Genomic DNA, 15014 nt, shown 5'->3' with positions numbered 1-15014 from the left:
GAGCTCCACTCGCTTTTGTTTGATAAAGTCTATTTCCAGCAGCAGTGACTCCTTCAACAACAGATTCAATGGAACAAAAATTTACTGAACACCTACTACTTGGCAGGGCCTCTGTTGGGGACACAGAGATGAATAAGGAACAGTTGCAGGGCTCCAGGGGCTCCTGTGAAAGGAACTGCTGCTGCTGCATTCTCACAGGTGATGGGTGTTATCAGGAGGCCTCCAGCTTCCTTGACTGCCCCCCTTTCAATTCCACAGACCTCACAGTGCCCCCCGCAAGGGCCTGGGGCTCAAAGGGTTAAGGCTTTCCTTGTTGTGGCTGGCTCCTTGTTCTCCCAAACTTCTCCTATTCAATTTCCTATTGCAAAATTTGTACAGTCCATTTTATTAGTGTTTTTTTTACAGAAACAATACTTAGTTCATTACAGAAAAATAGATAAACAAAATGAAGAGCAAATTTAAAAAAAATCATCCTCCATCCCACTACCTTGAGATAATGTGCATTAAAAAGAATAATATTTCTTTTTTACATCCTAACAATGAAGTTTTAAAGCAGGATGGCAATCATGCCTGATCAATCACCCAGGGGAAGCATCAAGGCGGGAAGGGGTACTTGAGTAAGAACATTAGAGATGTTGAGGAGCAGCATGTCTAGAAGTTTACTGTAATTGGTGAAATCACTATTGCTATTCACAGGTTTTCATTCCTGGATATAGAATCAGACCTGGAAAACTTGCCCTTTCTTTTCTAGGATCTAAAATGAGAAATGTAGAAATTCTTACTTTAGAAAGGTCTCCTATGAAAATAACTTGGATCCTAAGAAAGCGATCCTGAGGGTCAGGACCAGACCCTTTGGCCTGTAATATTTCAGTTAATCTGCACAATAGTCCTAAAGGCAGACATCATGACATCAGTCCTGCGTCACAGGTGATAAGACGATGCTCAGCAAGGTTTGGCAAAGGTTTGCCCAGACCGCAAATTGCACAGCAGGCTCGGTACCCAGAGTAAAGGGACACTAGAGCTCTGCTGGGCCACCAGCCTGCTCAACCTGGGACGTGGGCAAGCTATTTAACACTCAGTGCCGCCATGGAACTGGGCTTCTTTGTGATGTGACCAGCCTGCAGTAAGTGTTGACATAAAGAACAGCAGTCATAACCGCTGACTCAAGACCAAGTCCATTGTGAGGGAACTGTTGAGACCGAGTGCTGAAGAGTTCACCTGGCCTCTTGATGACACCTGTTGGATCACAATCCCAATGACAACGCATTCCTGAACAGATTGCTTATACTAGCTTATACTCCTCCCTGGTCAGGTTTCCCTTTAGCACCAGACCCTAGAACACTTGGAATCAAGTTCAAGGCTCACCTCTAGGAGGCACTAGGCCCTGGGCAGCACACACTTTGCTCATTCCTGATTGCACTTTTTGCCTCCAGTTGTGTTCTCTCTCATTCCTGCTTTGATGTTCTCTTCTTGGATTTCTGTGTTTCTACGTGCTACCACTCCCTTAAGTTTTTGTGAGGTAAGCTCTCAGTTTTCCTCCTCTATGAAGTGGGGATCATGTTTCACATAATGCCTGGCATGTATTAGATGCTCAGTAAATGGTGTTCCCCTTTCAGGCTCTTAGAATGACTTTTTGTCAAAAAGGACATTATTTACATTCCGAAAAATTCTCCAATACACAAAGGGCTCACTACAGAGTTCTTTTAATAATAAACCAACGTATTTCAAATAGGATTCCATGGCACATTCCTTGAAGGCTACTCAGTATTCACGGAGTTTCTGATCCACCAACCCTGCCTCCTCCTGCTGCTCCACACCAGTTCGGCTACTCTCCCGCTCTACCTGCCAAGTCCATAGAATGGAGTGGGTGGGATTTTAAGATAGAAACGGTCTGCTGCAGAAAATTAAGACTTTAAGGTGCAAGTTTCCTCCTCTACTGCGCTTCAGAAATGGTTTCCCCCAACCAGTCCTTCAGCTTTCCATATGCCTAAAAAGGGTTGTTGAATCCTGGATCCTCTTGTCTTCCAAATTGGATTTGATTATTTTCATTATGTTAACATCTTTTAAAATTTTTTTTTTTATAATTACAGTTAAAGAAAGAAAAAGAAAAAAAGGTTCAGGGGGATAGGGAAGTGGGTAATACTATTATGTCCATATTGTTTCCATCTTGTATCTGAGGTAAAGGGGGATATTGAGGGAGGAGCCCCACCCGGTTTCCCGCCCACCCCGAGTCCCGGATGTGGGGCATGCTCTGAGAGCAATGTCTTAAATTGCCTTTTAAAAATCTAATCATTTCGGGCCTGGCGGCGTGGCCTAGGGCTAAGGTCCTCGCCTTGAAAGCCCCAGGATCTCATATGGGCGCCAGTTCTGATCCCCGCAGCTCCACTTCCCATCCAGCTCCCTGCTTGTGGCCTGGAAAGCAGTCGAGGATGGCCCAAAGCTTTGGGACCCTGCACCCAAATGGGAGAGCTGGAAGAGGTTCCTGGTTCCTGGCTTCGGATCGGCGCGCACCGGCCGTTGCGACTCACTTGGGGAGTGAATCATCGGACGGAAGATCTTCCTCTCTGTCTCTCCTCCTCTCTATATATCTGACTTTGTAATAAAATAAATAAATTAAAAAAATCTAATCATTTCACAAAATTTTAAGCATCTTGAGGGCTTTTAATCTTGTCAAGTTTTTCCTCCCACCAAACTCAAGTAGTTCAAGGTATCCAATTAAAAGGAAATAAATGGAATTAATAATATGCATGGGCTAGGTCACCATCCAGGTCACTGTCTATAATCTTCAAAAAGCGCTGGGCAGGCAGAGCCCAATAATCTGCTTAAATTGCTTAAAGCAATTTGTTGGATCCTTAACACCTGTTGAGTTGAGTGTTGAAAAGTTAATTTGCAGTGCCTGCTGGGGCGACACTGCTGCTGCCTGCCTTTATCCTTCCTCCTCCTCTCCCTCCATTCCTCTCTCCCTTCTTTCCGCTTCTTCTTCTTTCTTTTTGAAAATGTTATTGAATGCCTTCTGGTCACCCCGCTCCATACTGAGCACCAGGGGTGTGATGGTTAACAGAAGCCACGAGGCCCCTGTTCCCCTGGAGGTTCCAGTCATGGTGGCACAGGCATTAACCACATCATGTTCACCCAGGGGGACAGGATTCGAATAGCAGTAGTGTCATGAAGGCGCCCAGTGCAGTGAGGGTGCTGACCCATGCTGAGATGAGGACAAAGAAATGAGTGAGTAGTGCTAAACAAAGAGTGAGGATTCCAGGCAGCAGAAATAGCGTGTACACAGCGCAAGGCCCTGTGGTGCTGGGGATTCTGACACTCTAGAGAGAAGGAGACCTCAGACAGAACAACGGCAGGGACACTTCCGGTGAGATCAACAAGGGGCAGGGACACGTGCTTTGTGAAGATTTCAGCCTGCAGCTAAGAGTCATGGGAAACCGTGAATGTGTTGAACTGTTAAGAACCCGTGCATCTCAACTTGTCTCTGCAGGAGCGATGCAGTCCTACACGTGGTCTCTAACATACACAGTGACGACAGCTGCTGGCTCCCCAGCGGAGAACTCGCAACAGCTGCCCTGCATGAGGAGCACACACATGCCCCCTTCCTCGGTCACCCACAGGATACCGGTCTACCCCCACAGGGAGGAGCACGGGTAGGTGACTATTCGTGTGATGGTTCCCTGACTCTTACATTGGATGGAAAAGGGGGAGGGGGAGTCTGCTTCACAGCTGTTTTTAGTAAGAACAGCAAGTATTCTTGCTGACTTCTCACAGGAGAAGCACCCAGCATCCTTCTGTGTATAACTGTCCCTTGCAATCCCCTTAACAAGCAGGTGGGTAGACAGCTGTCCGTGGCCTCATGTCACATTTTACAGAGGAGGAAAATGAGGCTTGGCTTATTAACTTTGGTCCCCAAGATCCCATCACTGGCAAATGCTGGTACCCAGCCTGAGAACCTGTTAACCCCAGAGCCTGTGTCCTTCTTCACTCCATAAGAGCCTCAACCAAAAGCCCCTGTCAGCAGCTCCCTTGGGTGCCCTTGCAACCTCTACAGTTTCATAATAGGGCCCAGTCTTCTGTGTCTCTCTGGAGGAGTGGGCCCCTATGTGAGGGCCGAAGTTACCACAGGGTTCCAGTGGCACTTTGTACCCTGGATAAAACAATCATTTGTTTTGCCCATAATTGTACAGTGATATCGTGGTGATGATTAGACCACAAATCTATTCCAACCTGAATTAGTGGCTTTTTGCCACTAAGCACTGTCTTTATTGGGATGCTGACCTTATGATAAATGACAGGCAGGGTTCTAAGAAAACACCATGTTATATAGGGACATGCTGCCACGTGGCAGCAGGATCCCAGGCCACTTGTCAACAGACCAGGTAGGTGTGGGCGGTTGTGTGTGTGTATGTGTAAGAGAGGCCTCTTGGGATCCTTGCACACAAGTGGCCAGCAGCAAGGCAGTGATCCTGAGGGCAGGCACGGCTTAGGATGTTGCTGTACTTTCCTGTAGGTTCCAGGCCCCCGAATGCTCAAGAGAGCAGTCATTACCTCCTCTGAGGAACTTCTGTATGACTTTCTGATACATTTGGAATGGACTCTAAGAAAAGTGCCTCAGAGAGTTTTTGGACTGCATGAAACACAAAATAAACACTCAGGCAAGCCTTCATGGGCATCTTTGCTTAAAGATGTTCTAAGGGTGACTGCGATGACGGCCCATGTGGACAGAGGCCTGTGAGTGGCACAGTGTGTTCCTAGGTGGGATCGTCAGTGTATATGTGCAGTATCTTTACAGATGAGCAACAAGGACAAGGGCACTCTGCTACAAAGTGGTGGAGCCTGGCCTGGAACCCGGGTCTCACGCATGCTCAGCTGAGTCACAGTGCTTTGTCCAGGAGAGATTGATAAATCCCTAAGTATTTTTTTTTCTTTCTATTTGGCTTCAGGATGTAATTTGGGACTTCACAACACAACACAGAGAAGTTTCCATCATTAATTATGTTTTGCTCGGGGCTGGACTTCATTCCCTGAGTGCTTGCTGGGTGGTGAGGGAGGTAGGCTGCAGGTGTGCTGAGGGAGAAGGAAGTCAGCCTGGGGTTTCAAAGTCAGCACAGCAGGGCCACAAAGTAGAGAGGGCAAGGGACCAAAAGAAGACGACAAACAGCAAAAGGGGGGGGCGTGAACTGGATTTTTAAAGGTTATCAAATGGGTTTGTTCTCCGTTGTAGATACACGGGAAGCTACAACTATGGGAGTTATGGCAACCAGCATCCTCACCCAATGCAGAGCCAGTACCCAGCCCTTCCTCATGACACAGCCATCTCTGGGCCACTCCACTATGCCCCTTACCACCGGAGCTCTGCACAGGTGAGTCTGTGCTTCTGTATGCCTGGGCCAAGCCTGGTCAACTTAGAACAACTATTGAGTACTTTCTGTATACAGTGTATGTTGCCTGTGTGACCCCCAGGAAAGGACAGTCCATCAGTGACATTTCTGCTCTGCAGTGGACGCTCGGCCTGCATCCACAGTCCACATTCTTTGCACTTGTGTGCTCTTTAGTTCTGTCCTCTCTTGACCTCTCATCCCATCAGCCACGTGTTCTGCTGCCCTCGCTCAGTCAGCCACCCACACGCTGGGCCTGTGGCCTTGCTTCTCATCACCACCCTCATGCTGCAGATTGTCACAGAAACCTATGAGGACCAACTGACGGCATCATTTCAACTGGTCTCTCATTGCCCCAGGCCTGGTTCTTTTCATTCACACATCTAATCTTAACCAGATCCATCTCCATGAAATCCCATCACTCTTGGATCCCACATCACCTGTCTCACACTAGTTGCCCATCTTGTGGCCTGTGTGGAGGGGAAATGGGATGGGCCCAGGAAGGCCAGGACCAGGCAAACTCCTCCTTACATGCTTTCCTAGGCACTGGCCCCAAACAGAACTTGTTTCCCCTTCCATTCATTTCTATGCCGTTAATGTGGCCACACACCTGCTGTCCTAGCCTCAGCTCAGGCCCTCAGCATTTCCAACTGAGACAAAGACAAGGAGCCTTCCTGGAGGTCTCTCTAAGCCCCTAAAACTTGTCCCATTTCTGGTTTATTCTCTATATTGCAATTGGTGGAGTCTTTTAAAAAAAAAGGGAAGAAAAAAACTGACCATGACACCCTCCCTTTTTATCCTATCTTTGCTTTCAGGGTCAAGTTCAATTCCCCAGATGCCCTACCTTTGTGGGCTACCTTCCAAGCCCTCTTTTGCCCCCAGCCATGCAGGTGCTGTGCCTGCTCTGAGGTGTGCATGTTTTTAAGATGCCATTCCTTCCAGCTAGAGTCTTCCCCAGTCTCTTCCACACCTGTCTGACTCTGCTTTCTTCCTCTGGGACCTTACTGGACGCCATTCCCGGGCTTCCTTTCTTATTAGTGTCTTCCTTTCTTATTACCTTACATTCTGTTCATCACCAGTGACTCTTCTGCCTGACTCCCTTTGGAGACTCTTGAAGGCAAAGATTGAGTCTGTCATCCTCAGGTCACAGAACCCATCACAAAGAACAGCTAAACATTCTTTCCAGACACTTTTGCGTGCCAGGTTCTAAGACAGATACTTGTCAGGCCTCTGGATAACCTTGGCTGAAGAAGTGGGACCACAGCAACTTGCTCATGCACTGGCATGAACCATAGCATGGTGTGCCCAGCAGGCACACTGTGTTTGGCAGGCATAGGAAGCCATGACTTGTTTCTGAGCCAGGGAGTGGTAAGATCATAGTTATGGCTAAGAAAGAGAGCGATCAGCTTCCCACCCCACCCCCAACTAGGATGGACCAGAAAGGGGCACTTGTGGAGGCAGGGGACTCTGCTCCAAAGCCCTCTCAGGGCTTTAGGAGAGAGAACAGGACAGCAGCCAGGGCAGAGGCTGCAGTTACATCAGCCACTAGCATGCACACGTGCCTCCGAAGGTGGGCACCGAGGAGAATGTATCCACAACACATGGGCGCTAGGGGCAAACAGACGTCTGTTTTGATTTCCATCTGCATTCCCAAGGGGAGCTCTGCGTAAGTCCCCAGACAAGCTGAGAGGTTGATTCCACTAAATCATCACCTGGGGCATTCATTAGAGGTCTCAAACTGCGTCACTCAGTGATGCCAGCTCCTCAGGTACTGCCTCCCTAGGGAGCAAAGTCTGTCCCCTCACTGTGAGCTGCTGAGTGACCTAGAACTGGTGCTATAGGTTAGGTTACCCTCTGTGCACTCCAAGCTGTGGGTCCATTCACTCCCTGAGTCGTTCCTGCATTGGCTGCTGGGTGCATTGCTGCTGCCTCTGGGCGCAGAGTAGGGAAGGAGAGAGAAGTTGAGTATGCTTTGGAGAGCTTGAGTCCCCTTGGGGGGCACGGTACCAAGCCACAAAACCTGTATTATCATCCTGCTTTTTTCCCACCCTTAGCCCAACTCAGGAAATTTTAGGAGCTGGTTTTCTGGGGTGATATTTTTAAAGCCATTGCCACAAAAAGAAGCCAAGATCTCCTCAAGGCCCTGGCAGTCTCTGGTGATCAAAGATAGGTTTGTTCCCTCCACTGTGGAAGCCACAACACCCACAACTGCAACACTATCATTTAATAGCTGGTCTTAATATGAGATGGTTCCTTTTCCCTCTCTCTCAAAACATACATATATATATATCCATATCCTAAGTGAGAGCCCAGGGAAGAACCCCTGGAATCCACATGAGGTGTGAGAGACCATAGGGCTCTTGGCCTGCCTCTCTCTGGCTGTACCCTGTGGCCCTCAAACCAGGGCCTCTGCCACTCTTACCCCAACACACACACACACACACATACACACACACACACAGTTTCTACTTGATGGTCATACCTTAGTCTCCACCCGTAAAGTAGCTTGTCCTTTCATAGCTCTGCACAGTAGTGAGTGAGTTCAATGTTCAAAATGTACCTTTTTTCAAAAAAAAAATTAACATTTATGCATCAAGTACTGTTTTAGGCCCTCTGAAATACACGGGTTCATTGAATTCCCATAACTCCCTTGGGGAGAAGGCACTCTCTCCAGCTATTAAAGATGAAGAGATATCCTCGGTAGGCTATGTGTTGTAGGCCAAACATTCAGTAAATGACAAAACAGACTCAAATGCAACTGTGTCCAACTCTCAACCCCAACCCAAGCAGGTGGTATGGAATACTGCTGGATTCTGGGGGATGAAGAATTATTGCTACTATTCTCAACATAATTTCAAGTTGCCCAAATGTAGCAGCACACACCCAAAGTTCCTTTTATCTTTCCTTTATTGGTTCTTTGGTTTGAAATTGAGTATTTGGGGGGAAAAATCTACTACATGGCTAATTAGTTTTAGCCTTCTGGAGCAGAGATCAAGCTCCTTCGATCCTACTTGAATGTCACACTTCACTATATGAGACTCACTGGGGACAAGGTCAATCTCAATTGAAGAAAAATTGCAATTATGTGATTTGGCTAATGCAAGGCGATTAGTCATCAGCAAAGGAGCAACTGAGACTGCCTTCTGCACACTGATGCCTGTTAGGTTTGCCCTAAAAACCTGGCATGTGCATCTACCGGGGTATTAATTCTATGCACCCCAGCATGGATATGCTCAAAATAGCCTTAAGTGATTTTTTTGAAATAGAATATGTGTGTCCTTGTTTATACTATGGGCGAGATTCAACAAAGTTGTAGAAAATGGTATTAAAAGATAATATGAATTCTTCTTGAATCTTCATAGTCCCCTCATACTTAGTTTATACAACATATGCCTTCTTGGGTAACAGATAAGTGTTACAGACCTGTATGAATTTTCTTAACTTCCAGACTGGGGAGTCAGCTAAATTGAGGGTTCAGTGTAAGGCCTGAATTATTTCCTAAAAATATCAGAATAAATGTACAAGGAATGTTGTCACCTGCCCTTTCTCAGACTTCCAATTCTATGATTACCCAAAAAGCCAACAGACAGCCACAGCATATGTCTGAGCCTCATTCTGTATGTGCGTGTGGCTCCTCTACCTAGTTGGCAGCCAGGACTGTGGACTGGGACCTGGAGCTTAACAGCCACGTGACCATCCAGGAACTCTCTGGCAAGTCTGCTCAGAGTAGACGAGAAAGCTGTCCCTTAGCTTTCCTCTACACGGCCGAGGCCCAGCCTTGCCAGGCCAACACCACCTATCACAGAATTGCCAGCAGCCTGGCCCACACACCCACCCAGGGCCATAGGGTTTACTTGCAGTATTCCATTTCTGGATGGGATTGTGGGCCAAAGAGTAAAACAAAATTGAAGGCCACAATGCTTTAAGACTTATGATATAGCCAGACCTCTTATATACAAACTTCACTTCTGCCTCTGTTTAGTTCAGTGTTTTAACTTTATCATGTGAAAAATGGGGATAATTATACTACCTATTTGATAGAGTTGTTGTGAGGGTCAAGTGAGTAAAAAGTTTAGAACGTGGACCTGGGCCATCCTCATGTTATTTCCTATATTCTTTCTATCATTTGTTGTTACAGGTATGATCATATCTTGTGTAATGACACACTACTTTGTGTCCGTCTCACTATCCGAGCTCTTTCTTTGCATCATTATATGTCCCAGGCCCTCGCCCAGAGTGTGTGATTAGTAGATACTTGTCAGTGGGGTGGGTGAATGAATGAATGAATGAATGGATCCCGACTCTGGTACCAAGTTACTTTTTGACCTCTCTTCCCTCACTGTAAAACTAGAGGTGGGACCAGATGGCCAGGCATGAAGGCTCTTCCTGTCACCGATAGACCATGCTCCCCCTAGTCTCAGTGGAGTAAGAACATGAATAACAGCTAACATGTTTGGAAAATTCACTACACACATTCACTTAATCCTGGCCCTTCAAGCTCAGCAGATGTGGACGGTCTGAAAAAACATTCCGGGGGAGTGATGTTCTTTTCCCGCCTGCTAGTCCTCTTTGGTGCGGTGAGAGCTGCCTTTCATAGGAAAACAGTTTGTGCTCCTGACTGGGCCACCTCTCTCCTCTCTCTCAAGTAGCAGCCCGCTTGGTAAGGGTCAGGGATAAAGCGCTCATTCTTCCCTCTCCTGGGGCAGGAAAGTCAGCCTTGGTGTGGGGAGTTGTTTCTCAAAATAGAACTTCCTAGGACGGCTCCAAATAGGCTAAGAGTCAGTCACAGCTGAGATGGACTTAGGCCACAGCAGCCATTGAAGGGAAACTGACACCCCCTATACACACACACACACACACACGGACCCCTTGCCCACCCTTCTCATTGGTGACCAAGCGCCATTCTAAAATCAGTAGCAACAGTGGTGTGACTTGACCCAGAGAATGGTAACTTCCTGTTCTGGGCCCTCAACAAAAAGCGCCTTTATTCCAGTCAGGCAACTCCAGACCCCAGGGTTTGTGCCCAGCCTGCTTTAGGACCCTGCATGCCAGCGGATGTAAAGTGTGAAAGGTGAGGCGCTGTCACTCCCACCAGGCTAAATAGAAGCCTCATTGGTGGCGTTCACCAGCAGGCTGGGTCAGCAGCACTATGGCCATGTCGCCTTTCAATGGTCTCTTCACCACAGGGAAGACGAGGCACTGACTCATTTGCAATTAGCTGACCTAACGGGACAGAACTTTCCATGCTGGATTCTGTGGTAACAGAATTTTATTGTCACATTGGAGATATTTTAGGCCAATCTCACTTCCAGGCAATTACTCTTTTGAGTCTATGACACAACCCCTGGGCACAGCTGCACCAAGGGTCCTTGACTAGGCACAAAAGCCACACTCTCTTGGGTTCTTCAGGGAAAACATTCCAAATCCATCCTGTGACATTTTACCTACACAAGCCAAGGCAGATTCAGCAAGCTGGGGCCAGCTCAGAATTCTAAGACCCCACGGCTGCTTGGTAGGGTAAGTGGGAGCTTATTGAAGAGTAACAGAGAGATTAAAACTGCATGGACTGGCTTTGGAGCACTCTTACTCCAGCGTAATTACATAGTGGCAGGTTGGCCTAGCTTGAGAGAGGGAATACATATCCTACCAGGACTGGGTCTTTTGGTTGGCTCTTGTGTTAGCTTGCTCTGTGACATTAGACAGGATGCTTCACCTCCTGGGTCCTAATTTTCTCACTTGTGGCATAGGGTCAGCTTGTACAACCCTTGGTGTACTTTCTAGGTTCACTTCCCAAACATGATTCAGCAGATGCTGAGGGGTAAGGCCCTCACCAGCAGCAAGAGTCAGCTGCCAAGCAGGATGGTAAGTCCCCTGGCCTGCAACATGGAAGGTGGAGTGTTATTTCTTGAGACAGGATATCCATTTGAGCTAAGATCAGAAGAATGACAAAAAAAGCAGGTGTGCCAGGAGGTGGCAGGGAGGGGGTGGAGGAGGGTTCTAGGTAGAGGGGTACTTGTAGGACCCAAGGGGACCTCTATGCTAGGGAGGACACCATGGGCTGTGGGGACAGCAATGAAAAGACTGTTTTCTAATAATATTTCTTTATGTGGTCTGCTTAATACACTTAGGATTTATTTTCTCAGGCAGGGCAATTTCTTTTGCTTTAGAATGGGTCCTGGGCTAGAATGCTGCCATGCAGGCCTGAGGCCATCCGGTTGGTGCCCTAAATGCACAGCACATGTGTACACACACTGGCTTCAGATCTGGTTTGGGATTAGGAAAACCTTGGGCACGAGGTCTGTAGTCACCTTGGCAACAGCCCTTGGTCCCTTCTCCCTTGAGTTCCCAGACATTACTTCTGCCCTCCCCCTTTGCTCACTGCTCTTTTGGCTAGAAAGTAGCTACGCTGTGCTCTGTAAGGCATGTTGTCCTAGAGGGAGGAAACCCACTCACTGCTAGGGAGTTGGAGTCTCTCTTCCTTTGCTTTGGAAGAGCCAGCCCTCCTCACATGCTTCAGGCCCCAGATCCTGGCCCTGCTCCCCGTGGGCTCCCACTCAAAAGAGGCAGAGCAGTTCCCTCTGGCCACACAGACTCCGGCGAGTGGCCATTGTTGTCAGAACCCCTTCTCTGCACTGTCTAGGCTTCAGCCTGTCTGTCTCCTTCCCAGGAGGCAGCCTCCCACCTAATCCTTCGGGTCTGCACTCTCCAACTGTCGGGGAAGACAGATGGGAAGCACAAGAATTCACACATTCGCACACACCCTGTCTCCTCCTCGCTGCCCTGGCCATCTTGGTTGATTGGCTTCTGTTTTTGTTGGGGTGCCCCTCACCACAGCAGTGACATCTTTGTGCTAACTGTTCTGCAAAGTGGGGACTCTCAAAGGGGACTTAAACCACCCCCTCCCTTCAAGCCCTGTGATCATCCTCAAAGGGCCTTATTTGCATAGCTCTTTGGTAACAGTAAAGAATGTCGAAGAAGCAGCCCTCTTACTCCTAATCCCTTCCAGAACAGCCTCACCTCTTCCTGCAGCTACTAACACCTGTTCTTGGAACCTGCACAAAAGCCTCCTCTGTCCCCTCCCAACCTTGACTCTCACCCCATGGGCTTAATCCTGACTCCTTCCTTTCAATCCATCCCAAGCCCAGTAATTCACATTTTCTACTAGTGTCATCTTCCAGGACATCAGGGAACAGTGAACCAAAAAGAAAGATGCTGTGTAAATGATAAGCACTAATAATAATCTTTGAAGTTCTTGACTCGCTTCCTCTTCCACAGGCTGCTTTGAGGCTGCAATTTATCATTGAATTCAGCTGTAAAATGCTATTTTTAACAATGTCATTGTGTTGTACTTGGCAGTGTTGTTCTGTTCAGCTGACAGAGCGGGACCTGTCACCCCTCCATAGCTAATGATAAAACTCCGAACCATCTAACCCTGCATAGTTATCTGGACACACTGTTACCAGCAGGCGCATGCACACACACTTGTGGATTCCCAGTGAGGCTGCTATTCGTTTTGGTTTTGACTTCTCAAAAATAGTCCAGGTTTGGAGCACAAAGCTCTTATTACTGCTTAGGTGAACACTACCCCAACTCTGGCTATGAACCCATTGAATTTCTCTTGTTGATGACTTCTCTTTAGCAAAGTTCAATCTTGCTGAAGTTCACTGATTCCTGTCTGTCAACTTTCATGCCTGGCATCTTAGGAAATTGAAGTATAAACGTGACTGATATTTGTCTAAATGCAACTTCAAGCTAATTATAACTTTATGGAATTTCTTTCCCCTCAACAAGTACCCTTTCAATAGCCCCACTTCCCGGATGGAGCCTTGTTTGATGAGCAGTACTCCCAGACTGCATCCTGCCCAGGTTACTCCCCGATGGCCCGAAGTGCCCACAGCCAACACGTGCTACACAAGTCCGTCTGTGCATTCCACAAGGTATGGAAATTCTAATGACATGTACACACCCCTGACCACGCGTAGGAATTCTGAGTACGAGCACATGCAACACTTTCCTGGCTTTGCTTATATCAACGGAGAGGCCTCCACAGGATGGGCTAAATGACTGCTATTATAGGAAAATCCCTATTTAATATTAATAATAATAATTAATAATAATAATAATAAACCCAATACCCATCCCCCAGAAGACTTTATCTCTATACAGCATAACTCTTGGGCTGTCCCTCAGTGTCCGTTTTCCTAATGAATGTGAGAATGGGATTCAATGTGGGATAAATAAACTTTAGTTCAAAAACAGGACTTACTAAAAGTCAGTGGGATTGGGTTCCTGTAGCCAGGCCAGGCTGTTTGTATAGAGCACTATCTCGGGCAGGCCATTCTGTGCCTTTTCCCTCTATTCCATGACTTTGCTTTGTATTGTATTGGCAACGACTCCCAGTAAGCTACTTATTTTCTATTGACAAAAGCTCTTTAGTCTTGAAGGATGGATACTGGAAATGGAATCTGGTTTGTGTTCTTGGATGGGCACATCGTTTTCCAAGAGCATTCACCTTGCCTTCTGTCTGTCATCTTACTGTACAATGTTCTACACCTCCCATGCTCCTGTTGGTAACATGGCTACTTCCTGGAACACCAGGGATAAGTGGAGGTGACTGGAAACTCTAGATTCCTTGTTGTACGGGTGTCTGTCATAGTACCTGCATTGTCTTGGAATGTAAGCACTGCTTCGAGAAGGAAGAGGCCTGTTCTGTATTGCCTTAAGCTGATTGAGGTCCGTAGGGGACCAGTTCTTCTACATGCAAGGAGTTGTCCTGAGTTTGCACAATGGTTAGTGTCAGCAAAAGACAGGAGAGGGACTTTTAAATTCTGTGAGAATGTGCATTTATGGTATTGAGTGTCACACTCAATTCTACTGTGTTAACTTTGTGAAATTGGATGGACCAAACTTAAGTTTCCAAGCAGCAAGCACGAAAATTACTTTCATGGTTCCTTCATAAGACTATGATTTCCGACACTTTGATAGAAAGAAAAATTCAAAGCTGTGCCTTTGAGCCTATACTATTCTGTGTATGTGTGGAAATAAAAAAATTGTATTGTACTTTTGGAAATTTTTTTCGTAGGCATTTTTCTGTCAGATTTGTAGCAATTTGTGAGGTTTGTTAGCGATTAACATAGGTTTTCTTTCTGTATTATAAAATGCACCAAGCAATTATGGTGGACCTATTACCCTATGGGTAAGAAATAAATGGAAATATGACATCGGATGTTTTAGCAATTGTTCTGTAAATAAAATCTTTGATCACACCACTCCGTGTGATAATCATGTCTACGGCTAAAATGGAAATAGTTTTATCTGTACAGTTGTGCAAGATATGAATGGTTTCACACTCAAATAAAAAGTATTGAAATGACCTGCTTCATTTCTTTCATTTTGCATCCGATATGACTTCTTTGTGTGTGTGTGTAAGAGAGAGAGAGAAACATGTATTATAAATAACATTCTGAGTACTTAACAGACAGTATAAAGCTAAGTGGTTTTGAATGGTTGTACTTATCTTAGTTCCCCATCATCTTGTCACCCAATGGAAATTGCAGTGTGTCTAGGCCACATATGGTATCCTTGAATAATGATGAAGTATCCCATCTATGGCCTGACTCAGGTTATTAGGGAACC

The 15014-nt window shown here is 46.6% G+C and overlaps 1 protein-coding gene across 3 annotated transcripts in view; it reads left to right on the top strand.

Annotated features, from left to right (window-relative positions):
• Positions 1-14752, top strand: part of RFX4 (regulatory factor X4) — a 149227-nt gene extending 134475 nt beyond the window's left edge. For all 3 annotated transcript variants that reach the window (XM_058673375.1, XM_058673374.1, XM_058673376.1), the window contains 3 exons: positions 3488-3650; positions 5225-5363; positions 13170-14752. In XM_058673375.1, the coding sequence (XP_058529358.1) occupies positions 3488-3650; positions 5225-5363; positions 13170-13442 (575 nt within the window). In that variant the 3' untranslated portion in view covers positions 13443-14752. The remainder of the gene's footprint in view (positions 1-3487; positions 3651-5224; positions 5364-13169) is intronic.
• Positions 14753-15014: the final 262 nt, after the last annotated feature.

This window comes from Ochotona princeps, chromosome 15 (genome assembly GCF_030435755.1).
Source record: "Ochotona princeps isolate mOchPri1 chromosome 15, mOchPri1.hap1, whole genome shotgun sequence".
Lineage (NCBI taxonomy): Eukaryota > Metazoa > Chordata > Mammalia > Lagomorpha > Ochotonidae > Ochotona > Ochotona princeps.
This window is presented reverse-complemented; position numbering and strand designations above follow the sequence as displayed.